A 21196-nucleotide genomic window follows, 5' to 3' on the forward strand; every position below is an offset into this window, starting at 1 on the left:
TATACCACACAACAAAAAATGCTTAAACATTCAAATGCGATATGTCGGGTTCATATTCGGTAACCAACTAAAGGGCACTAAATGGTTGTGTCGCAACATGCCTCAAGCGGACCAACTTTGCTGCGTGCAATATTGCATGGCCCCAAGCAGCGATCAAGAGCTTGGTACATATGACCAACGATCGAGCAATCATTTGTAAGTGCTTAATGAAAGCCTTTGCCAGGCCGTTTTGGGTATGAACATGGGTTACAAGATGTTCAACTTCAACCCCAATCGACATGGAATAGTCATCAAAAGTTTTAGATGTGAATTCTCCAGCATTATCCAATCGAATATATTTGATCGGATAATCAGGGTGGTGAGCCCTGAGCTTGATAACTTGAGCCAACAGTTTGGAGAATGCAGCGTTCCTTATGGATAACAAGCACACGTGTGACCAACGTGTGGAAACGTTAACCAAAACCATAAAGTATCTAAATGGTCCATAAGGAGGGTGAATCGATCAACTAATGTCCCCTTGAATTTGTTGTCAAAAAATGGGAGGATTCGAACGAATCTTGTCATAAGAAGGCTTAGTAATAAGCTTTCCCATTGAACATGTTTAACAAGCGATTCCTTGGATCGAACCTAAACTTTGGGTTAGTGGATGCCCGTGTGAAGATTTAAGGATACAGTGTATCGTTATTCGTCCAGGATGTCCCAAACGATCATGCCAAAGTGTAATTTTGTGCGCGGTCCCAGTAGTAGGGCCGGCTACATAGTGGCATTCTATGGGACGTATGGTCGTAGTATACAGACCACTCGGGATACGCTTCATCTTCTCTAGAATACGCTTCTAGCCATATTCGTAGGAAGTTATGCATAGAAATTCAACTCCGTTTTCTACGTGGGTTTCAACGTGGTAATTGTTATCTCTATTGTCCTTGAAACTCAACAACGTTCTTCCGGGACGTGGAGAATATAGTGCCTAAGAAATGGTCAAGATTGTATCACTGGACAACATTATACGTGCCTTACCGTATCCTTCTGTCAGGTTGGATAAGCCTGAGAGGGTTGTCAGATATGCATTCTTATTTATGAAGTTAGTGAAATAAATGCGTTCACGTAAAACTGTGTGTGTGGTTGCACTATCTGTTAGACAACTAACTTCCCCGCTAGTCATACTTAGAATGAAAAATTAATTTGAATTGGTCACATGCATAAAAGTTTTAAAAACAAATATCAATTCAAAATAATTTCATTTATTCAAGGATGGTAAGTAATTAAAACTTAATATCCAAAAAACAAATCACCAACAAATAATCTAAGCATGAAGGAAAATTGTTCAAAAATCAACCTAAAAACAAAATAAGGGGGGGATAGGGGGTTCGGCCACTAGGTGGAATTCGGCCCCAATGTCTTATTTCAACTAAAAAAATAAGTCTATGTCTAAGATTCTAATCTTCCATGGGGGTGGTATTCTCTTGAAAGTTAGAAACCTTCATCTTTGTAGTCTCCGGTTCGTCCACTTGTACAAAGTTTGATTCAAACTTCTTACAACGAGAATGATATTCATCTACAACCTTCTTGGGAGCTCGGCAAACACGGGACGAATGGTTCTTTGAACCATAGCGATAACACATATCTGCATCCATGGTTTTAGGCGCTTTGCCTTTATTCTTGAAGTTCGGGGCATTGGGAGCGAGGTTTGGGTGCTTCTGGGCTTGTTTCCTCCCTTTGATGGGCCTTAACTCTGTTGACCTTGGTGGGATGGCTTTTGGCTGCCCCTACCATGCCTCTTATGGCGTTTTGGGCGTTGGTTTGTGCTATAATGTGCTTCAGGCACAACAGTTACCCCAGTAAGTCGAGCTTGATGATTCTTCATAAACAGCTGATTCTGCTTTTCAACGAGAAGTAAAACAGAGATCAAATCCGAGAACTTAGTGAACTTATGAGCTTTATATTGTTGATGAAGGACAACATTAGAAGCAGAGAAGGTTGAATAGGTCTTCTCAAGGAGATCATCTTCGGTTAAAGTTTCATTGCAAAACTTGAAAAGTGATCGGATTCGACAAACTTCAAAATTATATTCATTCACAGACTTAAAGTCTTGGAAGCGCAAATGATGTCAGTCATGTCTTGCTTCAGGTAAGAATATGTCATTTTGGTGATCAAAACGATTTGCTAAAGCGACCCATATTGCACGTGGATCCTCCTCAGCAAGATACTCAGTTTGCAAGGCATCATGGATATGTCTTCGAATGAAGATCATAGCAGTTGCTTTTTCAACTTCGCCAACAAGGTTATCCGTCTCTTCTTCAATAGCAGGACGCAAGTTCTTTGTAGTGAGGTGGAGCTTCACATCTTAGACTCACTTGAGGTAGTTCCTTCTAGAGACCTCTAAAGCAGTGAAGTCGAGTTTGTTCAAATTTGACATGTTCCTATCACAAAATAGATGGACAAGATGTGGTTAGTGTAATGGAGAAAAATCAATCCATTCACATAGGAGTAGAACATATAGGTTCTAATAGACATGTATTGGTTTAATTTTGCATGAAAAACTTCGAGTTTTCATGGGTGATGTTTTAAATGAAAACTTTAGGTTTTCAAACAAGGCATATTTATAAGAAATTTCAGGTTTCAAAATAATTATGAACTTCATATTCATATATTCCTATATACACAGAAAAATGCAACAAGAATATGCAAAAAATAGGATTTTTAGGTCTATAATTATAATTGAATTTAATTATTTGGACTTCGGGCCAAATTAAAGTGTGGGTGAAAAAATATAAAACCCATTTGGGCCTAAAATAATTAGGCGAATAAAAGTAGGGGCCAAAAAAAAAACTAAGCCACATGTGGCTAAAAAAAATTGGTTTGTGCGTCCTAGGCCCTAAAATTGGGCTAGGGGTCTCGGGTGGGACTGCAGGCTCACGGGGAGGAAAAATGTTGGGCTGCTAAAAGTTGGCCCCTAAAAAAAATTTGCAAGTGGGCCCAAAGAAATTTTTGTTTTTTTTTTTTTTTTTCTGTCACGGGTTGGGGGTAACCAATTGGGTCGGGCTTGATTATTGGGTTGTTCAGGCAAGCCTAACCAAAGAAACTTCATTTTTTTTTGTCCACGGCCCGGTTAAGAAACCAGGCCAAGTAACAGAGCCCCATTAGGCTCGGGTGAAGTCTAAAGACACCCCAGCCATAGCTGGGTGCGTTCGCTGAGGAAGAAAGCCAGCGCCACCGTTTCAGGCGGCTGTGCTTTGAGACTATGGTTCTCGGGGCGAGTCCATGGGTCAATGAAGACTTCAAATATGAACGGAGATAAAAAATCTCGACGTTCTATCAAAACCCTAGAAATTTTGACGAGATTGAATCTCGGTTAATTCGTGTCGGTGACGAGCTTCAGGCCGTCAAACATGGTGACTCGAGGTGTGAATATGGGTTGCAGGCCATCCTACGATGAAGGAAGACGCCATGAAAGACGTCGGGGTCACTGGGTTTTCATTCCTGGAGCCCTCGGCTCTGGCTTGAGGACTCGGTATAGGTTGTAGGCCTGGCGGCGAATGGGTTTTGATATTTGGACTAGGCCAGCGCAGGCTGCTGGCCTGGTGGTTTGCGGCTTGCATGGTGCAAGGGCACGAGTTTGAAGAACCCTAGGTTCCCAATCACAAAGTTTTCTCTTTTTGTAGTTCTGATATAATTTGATTTGATGCATATGCAATTCAATAATTTCAATGCATGTACATGTACATATATTTGATGCAATTCATGGCAAATATCAAATTCACAATTATGATTATGATGCATACACAATTTATGTAAAATCTAAAATTCAAACGTAAAGTTGGGTCATGCATCATGATGAATGTTCATGCTATTAGGGCTGCGAAAATATCGAGAAAAAAACCGTTATTTTGAAATAACCTAATTGCGTGATGACATGGATGAACTAGTTTGATGTAGAAAAATTTCTTCAACATTAGATTCCTAAGCGCATCGGTACGAGCTTGCTGATAACGTGTTGTGGTCTATTTTATCTAACAAGGTTAGGGTGGCCAGCGGCAAGGAGAAGAGAGAGTGAGAGAGATGTGTTTGTAGGATTGTAAGGGAATGTGTGTTGTTATCCCTCCTACATTGTGCCTTTATTTATAGTAATAAAAGGAGATAAGATATTCCTTCATCCCCAAGGAATACAAGATACAATAGGATTTACACAATCACACTTAAACTAAGAATGTTTACAACACTTAAGATATTTTACATGCCCTTGATTTCATTTGAATTTTGGAATATGTGCAAAACTCTAGCTAGAATAGCATATATTTTAGTAAATATAATCCATTTTTTGAGTTAAACCAATTATCAATATTACCGCTGATAATGTGATGAGAAATTTTAGCATCCCTTACATTTACCTTTCATCTGGACATTTTTGCTTCTTCAAATAACACGTGTCATTTTTTACACAAAACAAGACATTTAATGTTCAAAATATATTTTCTATCTTTCATTGTTAATTTCTAGCCAAAATATTGTTAGTTGTGTATAAAATAACGTGTGTCACTTGAATAAGTGAAAAGTTCCAAATACAAAGACTAATGCAAAGTTCCTAACACTTCCAATAGTTTTGCGGCTTGAGTGGCTCTTTTCTTTTATTTCCGCTTGGTTTTAGTTGAACAAGATTAACCTATTATAATACATATACTTGACCTCTCTATGCACTCTTTTGGTGATTGCAATCGTAAATAAAGGGATAATTTGATTGCGGTCCCTAATCTTTAAATTTTTTTTATTAAAACCTTAATAATATTCAAAGTTTGATCAAGGTCCCTTGACTTTGTACACCTCATTATATTACTATTAATATTTATATTCTTATAGTTTTGCAATTAATTGTTTGATATTTTATGAGATTTATAATCCTATAAATTTAAAATCCTTCATTATAATACTATTAGAAACGGTTATAATAAAAAAAAATTCAAACATTTTAATTGAATAAATGGATAAAAACTATGTAAAAATAAGAAATAATAAATGGCAAAAGAATGTATCCATAGTGTTAAAAAAATTGGTACATTTTACAAAAAAATTGGTACATTTCACATATAACAAAGTGGTACATTAATAAAGAAGAATGGGTACATCATAAATAAATTAGGGTACAAATAAAAGATTAAAAATTATGAGTACAAATGAATTTTTAAAAATATAGGTCCTAAAAGAAATTAATAAATGGGTACAAAATAAAACTAAAAAGAAAATACTACAAATTTTAAAAAAAAAATGTTGCAAATTAAAAGTGGGTACAAACTAAAAATATAAATATATGGTACAAAGTTTAGGCATAAAACATAAATATACCATATGTAATTTTTCTATCATTGATTAAATATACAATGTCACGTGATGGTATACACATGGGTACAAACACAAATAAAACTTTAAAAAATATGGGCACAAAAAGAAACTAATATATGGGTACAAATTAAAAATGAAAAGAAAATTGGTACAAATTAAAAAATATTTGCAAATTAAAAATTGGTACAAACTAAAAATAAAAATATATGATAAAAAATTTAGCCATAAATATAAATATACTAATTGTAACATTTTTAACACTAAAGGAATATATTTAAAAATAAAAATATTTTATTATTCAAATAATTAATGATGTTATTAATACCAAGGACCTTGATAAAAAATTGAAAATGAATAGGATTTTAATCAATGGAGTAACAAAAATAAGGATATGAACCTAATTTTCCCTAAATAAATCTATTCATCACAGTTAAAATAAATATTTAAGTGCGTCTCCAATGTATCGAAAAATTTAAATTTAAATCTTATATTTGAGTTTAAATACGAGTTTAAGATTATCCATTGGAGACTTAAAATCTATATATAAGTCTCTGGCAAAGTTGAGACTCAAATGTAGGTTTCAATATGAGATTCGAGGTGGTTGCCACCATTCATGAAGAATGAGAATTCCACTACACCTTCTGTCAAGTGAAAATGACCACACCCCCTTCTTCTTCCATGTGTCCTCTCAAAAGAATTCAAACACAACTTTGCATGAAGGAAATTAAGAAAAAGGATAAAGCTGTCAATTTGTGGGTGGCTAGGGATAGAAAAGAATGAAGATTGGATTTCGGAGATTATTTAATTATCTATGTTCATCGTATATCATGTAATCAGAAATTATTTTAAATTTTTTATTTAAAATTGAACATAAATAGTACCTGACGAAAACTGATTACACAATGTACAATGAAAGAACACAATTAGAAGATTTATGGACTTTGCCATTCGATCATATACATTGGAGAAAAGGACCCACCACCCCACATTTTTTGTGTCCACCCCTTCTCTCTTGTCAAAGAGAGGAGAGCCGATGCACTTTGGCATTGTGTTGTTCCATCTTTCAGGCAATTATGGTCCCTCTATTATTAATGGGAAAAGATCGGACTGACTGAAAGAGAAGACAACTCAGTCATAATCCTCCAAAAAAAATTTGATGGAATGGCAACGGCTAAGATCACATATATTCATACCTGTTTTCTTGTATCATCTCTTGACTTTTTCATGGAAGTAATAATTCAAAATTTACAGATAGAAGCAAACCCACTAGGTAGATTAGTTTCAACTTTTTACTTTCCAAAACACACTGAAAAATACATGCATTGCCAAGTAGTGGACAAACTAGTAGTAGTACTGCCATTACTAGATCTTTTGGATAACGAACTATATGAATACCGGAAGACATGAATGTAGCCAAGTTGGTTAGTGTAAAGATATCAAATGAAACTATGATGAAGAAGTTTTTCATTGATGGGAACATTCAACGAATTAGAGAGAGAGAGAGAGAGAGAGAGAGAGAGAGAGAGAGAGAGAGAGAGAGAGAGAGAGAGTATAACTCTTGTACATAACAACACTAACAATTTTTCACAATCTCAGCAATCCATTCTATACTCTAGCATCGCCCTTGATGTCATGGTTAGGGCAGCGAATCTCGTACATAAAGATACTTGACAATTTGTCACAATCTCAATAACCTATCCTACTCTAGCACCCCCCCTAGACGTCATACTTGGAGCAGTCAAGCATGAGATTGCTGCAAAGAACGGAGCACATTGTTTTAAAGGTGTAGGCCTAGCGTTAAGTTTGAATCCTTTTCTACGTAATTTAGATTGAATTAAATTATTACTCATATCAAAACTTGGAAGACTTAGAAGAGGATTAATCAGAAAAAGTACAATGTGAAGAGGGCGGATATAGCAATTGCTTGGCACATCCCAAACTCAATGTAGTGGGGTCAAAATTGGCCCAACATCCCTTTCTTTCAAATTAACTCCCATTGTTGCTCCTACCCAATTTCTAAAGGCTGTAATACCCTAGAATCGGAAGTTTTGTTTCAACTTTCATCTGAAAAGGAAACCAAACCTCTATTGGGACTTTTGGCTGAAGTAAGTAAAGCACAACTTTTAAAAGAGAAAAAGAAAAAACATCTACAAATGATATGAAAAAAGAATAACGCACACTCAAGGGATCCAATCATCCAAAGCCATTAATCACACCATGAATAGTTTATGTGGGGACATGCTGCGCCCGACATAATACAGTAAAGTTGGGGTAGGAAATTTTGCATTTCATTTGATGGGATTGAGATTCACTCCAGATCTTTGTAACTGGAACTCGAAGATCTCGAAATCTAGACTACTCAATTTTAATCCTACGATCTCTATTAGCTCATTTTATTGGCTCATCTCACAAAACTCCAAAAACTTGAATGGTTGGGATCTCTTTATCTCCCTTGAGCGGCCCAAGTTTCAGGGTCTTTAGACTCCGCACATTGGGATTCAAAGAGATCTCAATCCCAATTGATGTGCCCCTTCACTAGTTTACATTTTGGCTGCTCTCAAATGGAAAGTGAACTAGTGAAGTCGGGTAGGATTTCAGGATATTTTTCTTATTTAGGCAGATAATAAAAAAATCTCTTTCTTTTTGTTACATCATCAGAGTCAATCAAATACTAAACTCTGTATACTACTAACTCGTTAGTCTACAACTCCCTTAATACTTTGGCTATAAGAGTTTAAACGTCAACCGTCTTTTTCGCCTCAAAGCATTCTTGTGTCTTGAATTTATTGTTTAGGTCATATTAGTCTTATGTGTGTCAAGTTATATATTTGAGTCAGATACAATACACATACTATATAGGACCAAGTCTGAGGCCAAAATTGTCTTCAAAATATCCATCCTATTGAAAAAGACTCTTTCGAAACCTTGTGAATGTTGAGAATGAATCTCATATTGATAAGAGAAGAGACCTAACATGGACTTATAAGTAAGTTATGTTACTCCTTATATTGTCAATTGGTTTTATAATGGAACCTCAAACCTACCTCAAGTTGTCTCATAAAAATTTAGAGCTGCTCACGAGCTTTACGAGCTGAATATACCAATGATCAAGCTTGACTTCTTTACTAATCGAGCCAAACTAGGCTTAACTCGGTTCTTTCACCAGCCAAGCTTTGATAAGCCAAACACGAGCAAAACTTGGTGCAAGTTCAAACTGTTTCGAGTCAATTTACAGCCCTAATTACTAGTATATAATAGGTTTATTTACAACAACGCCGCCTAAACCTCATACCCACTCTCACTTTGCCCCCTTAAACTCATTTTTTCTTACTTAATCCCCCAGAAAAATACAACCTGTGTCAATATGCCCCATTTCTGTCCAAGTCTGCCAAAAATCTGCCAAACCATCTTATTTCGCACAAATGGTACTCACTTGCCTATTCCTTCGTTGCTTTCTGATCCTCCACCACAAAAGACTCCCTTAATACTTTTGCCTACTTGATTTGCCTGTTTTATTGGCGTTACACCTTTTATGAGTTAATTGAGTAGGGAACTTACCAAATCAACCATTAGAGTACAATTTTGTTTTTTTTATTGGTCTACACCATTAGAGATGCTATAAGTGGCAACTTCTTGTACCCTAGATAATGAGATATTTTTCAGTGTGCTCATAATAAGAGGCGGAACATCATTATACAATTAGAGAAAAGTTTTTATTTTTATTTTAGTGTCCTTCAAATTGTATAATGACAAGCAGTGTTCCACTCTGTGTTTCGGTCACAGTGAGTCATTTCTCCCAAACAAGTGATGGTCACTTGTACGATGATGGTTTTACCGTTGGTTAATAAGGTAGTTTTGTCCTTTGTTCGAATATTACTCAAGTTTTGGAGGCGTATAGAGTACGGCACTAGTAAAATACCTTTCTTCTCAAGAATAGGATCCTCTCCGAATCCTCTTTGTGGGGATCCGGATGATCAATTAATCGTGTTCGTTCATCATATATCGTGCGGTTAGAAATTATTTTAAATTTTAAATTAAATATAAATAGTACCTAATGAAAACTGACCATACGATATACGATGAATATACATAATTGATTGATCCCCACAAAAAGGACGAGGATCCTTGTCATTCTTCTCAAATATCAGAGTCACCTGCGAGTTGGACAAAAATTGAACAACAACGAATAGCAAGTTGACATGTCACTTGGCACTGTGACATCTAACTGCTTGACAAGTGATTACTCTTTTTATTGAGAGTGAATAGTTCCATCAAGAAATAAAGTTCTATTATATGTTTGATGAAAGTTAATCTTTAATTAAGTTCACTTGCTTGGTTGCAATTTGCATGTGATCAAATATCTTAGTAAGTATGATGTTGGGTTTCTATCTATGCATTTTATCTTCAAAACTCGCCCTCCTCTAAGTTGTTGTAATAGTGTCAAACTCGCCCCCCCCTTATAATAATAATTTTTTCTATTAAAAAATTACATTTGGTTGAAAGTGTAATCATCTCACGTGTAACATTGTGGTTCCTTATTTGTGTCGAAGACTAAAACCCAGCTGCCACTTAGTACTACGGTCTAGTGATATTCATCTTTCTTGTAAGTGAGATGTCTTAGGTTCAATTCTCGCCAAATACGAATTTTAAACCACATTATTTCTAGTCTATTATGAGGATAAGCTCATCATCTCTCTTTTAGTGTAGATAATATAGTTTGTTCTAAAAAAAAGAAAAAGGACAAAAACCTAGCTAGCTATTCGTTGTGATACATAAGGATTATAGTAGAATAATGTTATTCACACATTTATTTTTATTTTTCACACATTCTTATTAATTTTTAGTCATTGATCTTCTTCAATTTATTCGATTAGACGGCAAAAAATTAAGATTAATGTGTGAGAATAAAAATGAATTTGTGGATCTCACTAACCTTAGGGCAACTCCATCTTTGCCATTTTCCCCTGCAATTGGCTGATTCAATCCCCTGCCCTAACAAAAATAGCTCCAGCGCACCAAAATCAGTGGGGCTATTCGGTGGGTCCAACTCCCCCAGACTAAGAGGCTATATGACGTCATGCTGACGTGATCACAACATCACATGAAAAAAGAAATTTGCAGGTCAGGGTGTAGCACCATGAGATGGTGGTCGAGGGAGGAGGAGGTCTTCTCGGAGACGATTCACTTGGCCTTAGGAGTGTTGCCACTGACGTGGAGGTAGAGCTTGATGGTGTTCCAGCCTTGCGCGACGGGGGCAGCGGAAGAGAATGAGGAATGAGAGTCGTACTTAAATTGAAGGGCTTTGAGCATAGCGACGACGTTGTCGACAATTAAGTCTTGAGTTTTGAATTTGGGCTTCGAAGCAGCAGCGGCTGGGAATTTTGGATTTGGGAAATGAAATCGGTTGAGAATTTTGAAAAATGTGGAGGAAGAAAGACAAATGAAACGAGGGTTCAATAGACACAAAAAATACAAAATAAAATGTTGTTATTTTTATTTATTTAAAAAAATATTTATACCAATTGCCTGGACTATATATTTTTTGAGGTGGAGTTACACTCAGACAATTACTGTTCACTAAGGTAGTAATATTCTTAGCTCAATAGCCTGGGCAGTTGTCTTAGTGGGATGGAGTTGCTCTTATAAAGATGCCAGCTAAGTTGACTTCAAATGACACATGGTACTTTTAGGAGTTGTTTAATAATATTTTTGTTTTTTCATTTTTTTTTAAACTGAAAGCTCGTTTTTTCTTTCCTTAATAAACTGAAAGCTCGTTTCGTAATTAATTTTAATTTTTAGTTTTAAAAAAAGATAAACACTAAAAATTAAAAGCTAAAATAGTTATCAAACCGGTAATTAATGTATCATCCAACTAGAGGAAAACTCTTATAATCCATGTTTATCTTTTATTTCTCTAATCATATGTAATGAGATAGAAAAGAAAACAGGTATGAAAACAAAGATATGCAAGTTTGTCCATTAAGCTATTCTACTCAAAGTTTGATTAACCTCGAGTATTTAGTTGTTTCTTTAAAACTAAAACATACTTTTACTTCAAAAGTTGCACATATGAAAGGATTTGGGATGAAAAAGGAGGATTTCACTTCAGTGCTATGTAATATTATAATTTGAATTCACAGGATCACAATAAAAACAATAATCCAACTCAATTCAAGTCATCCAAAACACGTGCTATATAGCATGGAAGATTTTTTTTTTTTTTTTTTTAAACTTAAAAAGTTGTTTTAGCTAGTCTACCGATGATGCACTTATAGATAACTGAGGAAACTGGTGGCCTTGCCAAAGGTACATAGTTGCATAGTAAATAATAAAATGATGATGAAGAACTGAAAATGGCTAAAAAATTGTTTCAAATGCTAGGTTTAAGATGTATAAGAACTGAAAATTTCAGACTCATCTAATTAACCCAACAATAGGAATCCCAAGGACATGGAAGAAGAACGTTATTAGCTAGCTCCATCTGCAATCCATAATTGTTGTGAAGTACATACAAAAAAGGCCAACGAGGGAGCGTTAATTAAGTGGGTAATGATTGTTCTTTTCATTAGTCAAGGCCTAGGTTCGAATTCCGTTGCTGACAATCATTCCTAGTGGGCATATTGTAAAAACCAAAAAATAATCTAAAATCCCCTTTGTAAGTCCTCAAAGAAACTTGTAATATGTTATGGCCTGAGATGGGTAGCGTCCCCTCTCCTAAACTTTTAGAAAACAAACACACAAAAAATGACTAAATTTTGAGGAACACCCATATAAATATATATCACACCTACTGGTCTTTGAAAATAAAAATAAAAGCCTAACCACCTTTAGACTCACTCCAATGGTGGGCTATGGGCTAAATTTCCCCCCAAACTCAGTCCAACCCAAGGGGAAACTTTGGGCTAAAAGCTAAATGGGGAAGTGAGGCCAGATTCCGCCCAAATTTTAGCCCAAAAGTCGGTGTGGGCCCCACCGAAATGTTTGCTTTTCAGCGTTTGGGGGCCAAATGTAGCCCAACCCAACCCCCAACGCGCCTAACGCGCAAGCCTTCCGACCGCGAAGGACCCGCCCACTTGGGCTTGTGGGCCACATTCCGCCTTGCATCCACCGGCTCTTTGCATCCAACGGTCGTGATCATCAGGTCGTTGGTTAATCCAACAGCCTAGATTCAATTTTTTTTGTTTTTATATTTATATATTATTGAATCAAACGGCTGAGATCGAATATAATCAAATCTAACGATAAAAAAAAGATCTAAAGGCCCAAATTTAAATCCAATGGCTAAAATAATTAAAAAAGAATTTGGTGAATTGAAAGTTAGCCCAGGGTTGAAAGATTGGTGAAAGTTGAAGGCTTGCTTTGTGGAAAATTTAGTGATTTTTCAATATTTATCAGAATTTAAATTTTTTTTAGATTAAAATGTTCATAAAATTAATTTACGATAGTCTACATATTTGTTTTTTTAATTTAATTTAAGAAAAAAATAGCCTAAGTTCATTCTTTAATAATCTCGGGTTAAAATTTTAGGTCAGAACGGTTGAAGCAGAAAAGCTGTTTCTAGGTTAAAAGCTAAATTTTCAGGGCTAAAAAATTTGGCTTTTAGCCTAACCATTGGAGATGGTCTTAGACTCTCTCCAACCCTGGGCTAAAAGTCAAATTACCCCATTTATTCGCCCCCCCAAAACCCAACTCAATCCAAGCCAAATCATTGGGCTAAAAGCCAAATGCCAAAGCAAGGCCAAATTCCCCCCAAGAATTAGCCCATAAACGCGTGGACGCACCCAAGCCCAGCCCAATATCGACCCGGTCACTGTGCCACTCGCCCCACGCGGGCGTTAGCCTTCAGCACCCGATAGGGTGGGACCCACTGTCAGGGCCGCTGTCGGAAGCAATTATGAGCCCAACGACTTTTTTGTTCATCAGACAGTTGGCATTATTAGACTGTTGGTTGATCCAACAGTCTAGATTCAAAAAAAAATTTAAATGTTATTTTAAAATATATTAAATCCAACGGTTGAGATCAAATATAATCAAATCTAATGGTAAAAAAAGATCTAACGGTCCAAATTTAAATCAAACGGCTAAAATAATTAAAAAAATTTATTTAACTCAAAATTCACCAAAAAACTCTATAAATACCTATGTATTTGTTCAAACATCCATACAAAACTCAATTTTCTCCTAAAATTCTTCCAATTTATCTTTCTACCATTTCTTTCCATTTCCAAATTGTTCAACATGGCAAGAGAGTATATTAGAGGTCGTAATTGGACATGTGAGGAAGTTGAAGGCTTGCTTTGTGGAAATATTTAGTGATTTTTTTAATATTTATCGGAATTTAAATACTTTTAGATTAAAATGTTCATAAAATTAATTTACGATAGTCTACATAATTTTTTTTAAAAGTTAATTTAAGAAAAAAATTAGCCTAAGTTCATTCTTTAATTAATTCTGGGCTAAAATTTTAGGCTAGAAGAGTTGGAGCAGAAAAACTGTTTCTGGGCTAAAAGCTAAAAAATTTGGTTTTTAACCCAAGGGTTGGAGATGGTCTTAGTAATAAATTGTGAAAATTAAGTTTCATGGTTGTATTGAATCTACTGTTAATGTAAATTCAATAATATTTATACTGTTAGAGGGGTTGCAGAAAACATTGCTTCATTAAAAAAGAAAATGGAACTCCCTAAAACAATATATAAAAAAAAGGAAAACTAATAAAAATGGTTTGAAAACTTTGAGTTTTAACAATAAAGACAAAATAAAGTGTAAAATAAATAGTACCAGGATTGACTTTTTAATGTAAAAATATGGTTTTTTATTAAAATGAACAGTACCAGAAGTTTTTCGTTAAAGTTCCCATTAAAATGAAACCTTGTTACCAGTATACTGTACATATCTGACATAATTTAAGTTCTTCCAAAAGTATACAACTGTTAAGGTTGTTGTTGGACGTCCGATAGGCAATACATGGTAACCTAGAGGCTCTAGACATTGCACAGTTTTTGCTATATGTTAATAGCATGTTTACAAAATATGAGTATAAGAAGTATTTTATTTCTTAATTTTTATTCGTGTTTATTCACATATGAAATATGAAAAGTAAGAGTTTTTCTTAAATTCGTAATTAAATACGTTGTAGTAAAAAAATCGGATTAGCTACATTGAATTAGAAAATGATGAGTTTCTTCTAAAAATTCATAATCAAATACTTAAAAATCAATAATCAAATCAAGTAAAGAGCTAGTCGATCTAATTCTCATTCCCACATTTACCTATTTTTAAGTTTTCTTTCCCTTCATTCCTCAATTTTGTTAAGTAAACATACCCTAAAAATAAAGAAAATATAATTAAGAAAAAATGGGTGATGCAGTGGAAAAGCTGGACCATAGAGTGAAACCAGGCAAAACACTTGTTTATATGTATGGATGGATATTCGATACACAAAACGACCCAAGAATATTTAATACATGTTTGTGTAATGAACAGTTCTAGCTAATAGCTACCAGGAAAGATAAAACCAAACACCAATACAAAGACCTTTTTCAGGGGTTTCCATTTTCTTCATATTGCACTTATCTTTTTATCCCTTTTGGTATACACCCTAAATAAACGGCCTCCTGAAAGAAAGTTTGTCTACCTCTGATCTTAACCGAGTCTATATATATATATATATATATAGAGAGAGAGAGAGAGAGAGAGAGAGAGAGAGAGAGAGAGATGGGCAGAGGTAAAGTTGAGCTGAAGAGGATAGAGAATAAAAGTAACAGGCAAGTGACTTTTTCCAAGAGAAGAAATGGGCTGCTCAAGAAAGCTTTTGAACTCTCAGTTCTCTGCGATGCTGAGGTTGCCCTCATTATTTTCTCTGGCCGTGGCAAGCTCTATGAATTCTCTAGCAGTTTAAGGTATATCTATCTATTTATCTATATATATAATATATATTCCCTCTCTCTCCCCTCTAGGTATATATGTATCATATTTACATTTTTTAATATCAAGGATGCATTCATTTTACTTTGGATTTACTTATTTGATGACTGTCAGTGGCCTTTCTGTTATGTACCAGTGGCTGCATTAATTTTTCCCTCATTTTCTTTCTTCTTCTTGATTCATTCAGCTCAGATACGTTGATCCGTTCCAAGTCATCACTTTAAGCAAGAGGATGCTTTCTTAGTTATCGCTTTTCTCATAATTAAAGATCTAAACTCTTTTATTTCTCATCTTTCTTAATTTTATTTCTTTTTAGAACACTTTTTTCTCTTGGATTATGCAGGTTATATATAGTAAAAGATAATTTACTAGGTTTTGAAACAATTGAATCAAATTTACTGGTTTGTTAGTGGTGTTTCCCAATCTTTTCCTATATAGTTTAATTAAATTGATCCTATATAGTTTAATTAAATTGATCTTTGATCTTTTATATTTAATTAGTTTTAAAGACTAATTTACCCAAATTTAAAGAAATGGAATTTGTAATTTTTTTTAAGCTGTGAAATTGTTAACCTATCGATATATTAGACACGCTTAAAGTTTCCCAAGTAATTTTCAGGTTTTGCAAAATTTTGATTTCGTTTTTTGTATTTGCTACTTACAAAACATAGGTTTCAGCTAATCTGAACAACTTTGCTGAATTGTGAACCATTTTGTACTTTTTTTTAGACAGATTTGGTTTATTGTTTTTTATACTATTTTTATGTGTGTGTTTTCTTTTTCTCCTTTAAAACCAACAAGATGAACACTTTGATTCATGTGTTTTCCAGAAATAAGTAACAAGATAATTGCTGAGTCTTTGATCATTTTTTTTATGAGGAATGCCAACGAGACTCTCAGAAGTGTGATTCTACATAGACTTTGTGCTACCTTATATTTTTGGCATATATTTTGCCATATTTGTACGGGAATTAACATTAAACTGTGAGGTTGTAAGGAGTCAATGGAGAGTCCCTATTTGAGAGATCCCCTTAGCATTTCTTTTTTTTTATTGTCGTCATCGGCACTTTTATTTTCGGATGTATTTTGTTGAGAATGAGTCCCACATTGATGAGAGGAAGAACCCTGCATGTGCTTATAGGTAAGCTGGAGTACTACCCATATTGCCAATTGTTTTTATAGTGGAATCTCAACTTTTTTCATGGTTTCAGCGTAGGTTGTCTCACGTGTTAGGCTCGTGAGGGGGCGTGGGGTTATAAATAAGCTGGACAATTCTCCATATTGCCAATTGATTTTATGATAGAACCTCAATTTTTTCACATTTTTTCTCACCACTATTGAGTGGTGGTAGTACTCACCAACTTATTAATTATTATTTGATAAGTTTAAATTTTGATATTTGTATTTATCTACTATAAATATCTCAAAATTTAAACTAATATAACGATAATAATTAGAATAGTGAACATCAATACCACTTTGTATTAAGCAAAAATATTCTGCTAATGGGAGAGACCAGTAATACTACCGGTCACTGTTATGATTCGGTGCCAGGTTGATTTGATGTTTAATTTTTCTGCATGCGGTACTTGGTGCTGCAATTAAAATATTATTTTCAGTAAGAGAAAGACAAAGGTCTGCCTCTTTGTTTCAAAGCTGCGAAGGTTATGCATAAACTTTGGAGAAAGGTTTTAATAAATTTGGAGTATGATGATAATTCTTTTAAAGTGTGAATAACAGTTTTTATTACAATTTAGTGATACTTTGAGCAGTTTTGTTTTTAGCACTCTTATTATACTGATCGTTACTTGTTCTATAAAAGAATACGATGACTTTATATTTTTAACACCATTAGTTATTAAAATTTAATAGTTGCAAATGTATGTTTATTAAAGTTGATTATAGTAGTGTGCTTCATTCTCTGCATTTAAATTCAATGTTTTTTTTGTAGTTTAGACAAATGTAATGTAATTCTCTCACTGTTTGTTAAAGAAAAAAAAAACTTACTAGTGTAAGACTCCGTCTTCAAATTTTCTACAATGTTAATGCAGTTACAATTATTAGGTTGATGAATTTACTTCTTTTTTATTGAGGTATAACTTAATTAATATTAATGCATTTGATTGTCATAATTCAGCTAATTGCGATCACATTCTAAATTACATGATCACTGTATGATGCTTGTAGTTTCTCTCATCAGTACTCAAGTATTGCATATATTTCCTTCTTTTGTTAAATCGTCTATTCATAATAGTGATAGGTATTGGCTAATTGTTTACAACAACATATTGCAAAAAGGCAAGATTTTACTAGAAAAATGCCAAGCTAACTTCGGGTTCCAAACTTTTTCAAGTTATAAGAGTTGCCACCCTTATTTTAGGGTTCCAAGGAAGCGACTAACTATATACATACATGAAACTGAAAACTCAGAATTTCTCGTTTTTTATGTAGTATACAAATGTAAGTCGCTTTAAGCCAATATATATACGAGGTATATATCTAGCTGATAGATAACATAGCAATGGATGGTAGTTCATTCATGTTATCTGAACTGTTAAATGCTGTTGAACCTTGTTTATTATTGGTTAATTCAATTTAACAAATGCATGTTTTTTGAAATTGAGAAGATTTGTTCGAGGAATCTCCCGATTTCGTTTAGGATTCTTCTAATTGTTATGAGAAGAAAGTACGCTATAATGGTATGTCAAAGGCCAAGCCTCAAGAATTTTGGTTCTCTCTAACCACAATAAGCCAGAAGAGAGTAATTTATGTATTGTTTAGCTCACCTAATCCTTCATCACCTTTCCCGTTAGGACTTTGCATTAATAATATATTGTTCCTCTAAGATAATGTGTGTTTGTTTACATATCTAAAAGCTTAATATGATCTATTAATTATTCTAGAAGTTTCCAATCCATTTTTTTTTTTTATGATTAAAAATGTAGTGATCTTACTGTATTTTTCAATTGTTTATCTTTAGCATGATGAAAACGCTTGAAAGGTACCAAAGATGCAGTTATAGTTCCCTGGACGCCAACCGACCTGCCAACGAGACTCAGGTAGCTAATTAAGCTGGAGTACTATTATGAGAACCAAAACAATCCAACTTTACCGATGCATTCAATCTGTATTTGTTTGCGTGTATAATATTAGAGTTTGTTGATGATCGAGAATCCTAGATAGAAATTGTGACCTAATGACAAAATTGTTTTTAATTTGTCCCCAAGCAGAACAGCTATCAGGAGTATTTGCAGCTGGAGACAAGAGTTGAGGCCCTCCAACAATCTCAAAGGTAGTACTGTTTGCATGCATAATCTTCATTAATAACCTTTCCCAGCTTCCAACTCATCGGTTTGAGAGTGAACGCTCAGCGTCCTACATCATTCTACTCCAATGAGCTAATATTACCTAATCCTCTGTTAAATTAAGTAGATTGATGATCGTCCTGAATTAACTAATAATGCAGAAACCTTCTTGGGGAAGATTTGGCCACCCTGAACACAAAGAAGCTTGAGGAGCTTGAGCATCAACTAGAGACCTCCTTGAACAAAATTAGGTCAACAAAGGTAATTAGTTAATTAACTCGAAGAGTTTTGGTTTCACCTACTGAAGCGTTTTGAAAACTGGTGGCTTAACCCTAACTAACCTGGGCCTTCACTCCTTGAGCTATATGCTTTTATGTGGATAGACTGAGGGCCTGAGGCATATAAATTATATAGCTATCTTCCTATGATATTAGAATATTAGCTAGAATTGTTCATTCCAACTTACAGTTCATGGTGATGCATCTTCAAGAGATAAATGATTTTCTGATAATTTTTGTCGTCACTTGTTATTGATCAGACTCAATTTATGCTTGATCAGCTTTCTGATCTTCAAAACAGGGTAAGTCATGAATTAATCTCGTTTTAGCATCATTGATCGATACACTTTCACAATATACGCATGCATGTTTTCGCCTTTCTATGAGTGTGTGTATATACATATATAATGTCTGGCCTTGCCTTTTGTTCTTGAGCAGGAACAAATGCTAGTTGAAGCTAATAAAGCCTTGAGGAGGAAGGTAATAAACAAATTAATGATTATGCTTTACAAAATTAAATTTGTTTATATCTGATTATTACTTGCAGGAATTATTCAAATTGGTTTAGGGTTGAATGTACGTATATTATTTAAATGTATGTATAATTGAACGTACAGCTGGAAGAAACAAGTGTGCAAGCTCCACAATTTATGGCATGGGAAGCTGCTGGCGATGGCCACAACAATATTCAGCAAACTTGGCTTCCTTCCAACTCAGAAGCTTTCTTCCATCCCTTGGGAGGAAACAACTCCACTTCCCAAATTGGGTAACTAATTCCACCCTTTGAAAAAATAAACTCCATTAATTATTTTTGTATTAATCAACTTCACTTTCTTTTGAGACTTATTTACGACAAAGTCCTTGAGTCACTTAACCTTTTGAATTTCAAATTGTGTTACTTAAAAAGTTAAGAGACACAATTTGAGCTTAAGAAAAAACAAGTGAATAAATTCACTAATCTTTTTCTTTTTCTTTTTCTCTTTTTCTTACTACTTTGCATAAATTCACTGGGTATGCAGATACGCCCATTTGGGTTCACATAATGGAATGGATGTTGGAAATCCGGGCCAGCATGTTAATGGATACATTCCTGGGTGGATGCTTTGACTTTGTTTCTGCCTAATAATAATATCCATCGAGATATATATGTGGAGAATGAAATTTGCAAGGGATCATTGATCAAGCTTCTATTTTATTTTTTGTTGTGATCTGTTATTTCTCTGCAACTTGAAACAATAAGAATATATACATGTTTTGTAAGTTGAATTGACGTCACTGAAAAACTTCTATGAAATATATGAAACTTATTTGCATAAGGTCTTACAATCCTTTTGATTACAGTTTGTATCTTAAATTTTTCAAATGCTAGAATTTAAAAATTTTACTTTTACATTTTACTGACACAAAACAAACCCTTGAGTACCCAAATTTCCTTATGAAACTGTGCGCATTATCATAATCACATTTATAAACCAATTAGTTATTAGCCTAGTTGTACATTTTTCAAAACAATGAAAAAGTTCTTAAGTTTAAATCTTTCTTTCTCGATTTATGCCTTTCATTCTTGTGCAACATGTAAACTATATATTACCAAGAACAAGATTAAGTCGCATAAATCACAAACAAGAAAGCATGAAAAACACTCACACATATATGTAAAGAACTTTGCAATACCACTGACCTGATGAACTGCCATTGGAAGATGCCATGGCTACTGTTGTTCAATCTCTGTGCATTGCAATCCTTCTCTCTGTCAGATTGCTTAAAACTCCAACTAAGAATAGGGCTTAGTACTTAATCGAGTGCGCATCTGTGAGAGCAGAGGTTACAACATATATATACAAGCATATATATATATATATATATCCTTCTCATAACTTAACAAGGATTCCCTATTAAAATCCTTATAGAAAACAACTTATGTTCTCCAATCCTTATCAATTTTCATACTATAACAGAATCCTTCACAAACAAGGATTTTGCACACAGCTTCTCATAAGGCTTTCCTATTCCAATCGGACTTAATCATTCACTATCAAAATATCCAATCCCATGTTCATATTCTTACATTCTCCCACTTGAACATGAGATCAATTCCAGACATGAACTTCTCCAATTTATAGGAATTGATCACAGAGCCTCTTATGAGAATCTAACGTTATGACTATCATTCCATTGTACTTCAAAATATGGAAACTGAGTTCTAAGCTCACGCATATCCAAACTACAAACATGACTCATAACAAAACTGATAGAACCAATTAATCACATAATATGCTCCCACTCTTCAAAAGAAAAGCAACACAATACTGATTAAACATGATTTATTAGCCACAAGCTTAAAACAGACAAACT

At 34.4% G+C, this 21196-nt stretch overlaps 1 protein-coding gene across 3 annotated transcripts in view; it reads left to right on the plus strand.

Annotated features, from left to right (window-relative positions):
* Positions 1–20157, plus strand: part of LOC126625778 (agamous-like MADS-box protein MADS2) — a 47162-nt gene extending 27005 nt beyond the window's left edge. The window contains exons 1-8 of one of the 3 annotated variants that reach the window (XM_050294843.1): positions 14920–15233; positions 18239–18317; positions 18489–18550; positions 18725–18824; positions 19102–19143; positions 19280–19321; positions 19459–19607; positions 19861–20157. In XM_050294843.1, coding sequence (XP_050150800.1) covers positions 15049–15233; positions 18239–18317; positions 18489–18550; positions 18725–18824; positions 19102–19143; positions 19280–19321; positions 19459–19607; positions 19861–19948 — 747 coding nt within the window. In that variant the 5' untranslated portion in view covers positions 14920–15048 and the 3' untranslated portion in view covers positions 19949–20157. Of the gene's footprint in view, positions 1–14915; positions 15234–18238; positions 18318–18488; positions 18551–18724; positions 18825–19101; positions 19144–19279; positions 19322–19458; positions 19608–19860 lie in introns of those variants that run through there. The other 2 variants (XM_050294844.1, XM_050294847.1) reach the window with 2 other exon arrangements.
* The last annotated feature ends 1039 nt before the right edge of the window (positions 20158–21196 follow it).

Source organism: Malus sylvestris, chromosome 6, assembly GCF_916048215.2.
Source record: "Malus sylvestris chromosome 6, drMalSylv7.2, whole genome shotgun sequence".
Lineage (NCBI taxonomy): Eukaryota > Viridiplantae > Streptophyta > Magnoliopsida > Rosales > Rosaceae > Malus > Malus sylvestris.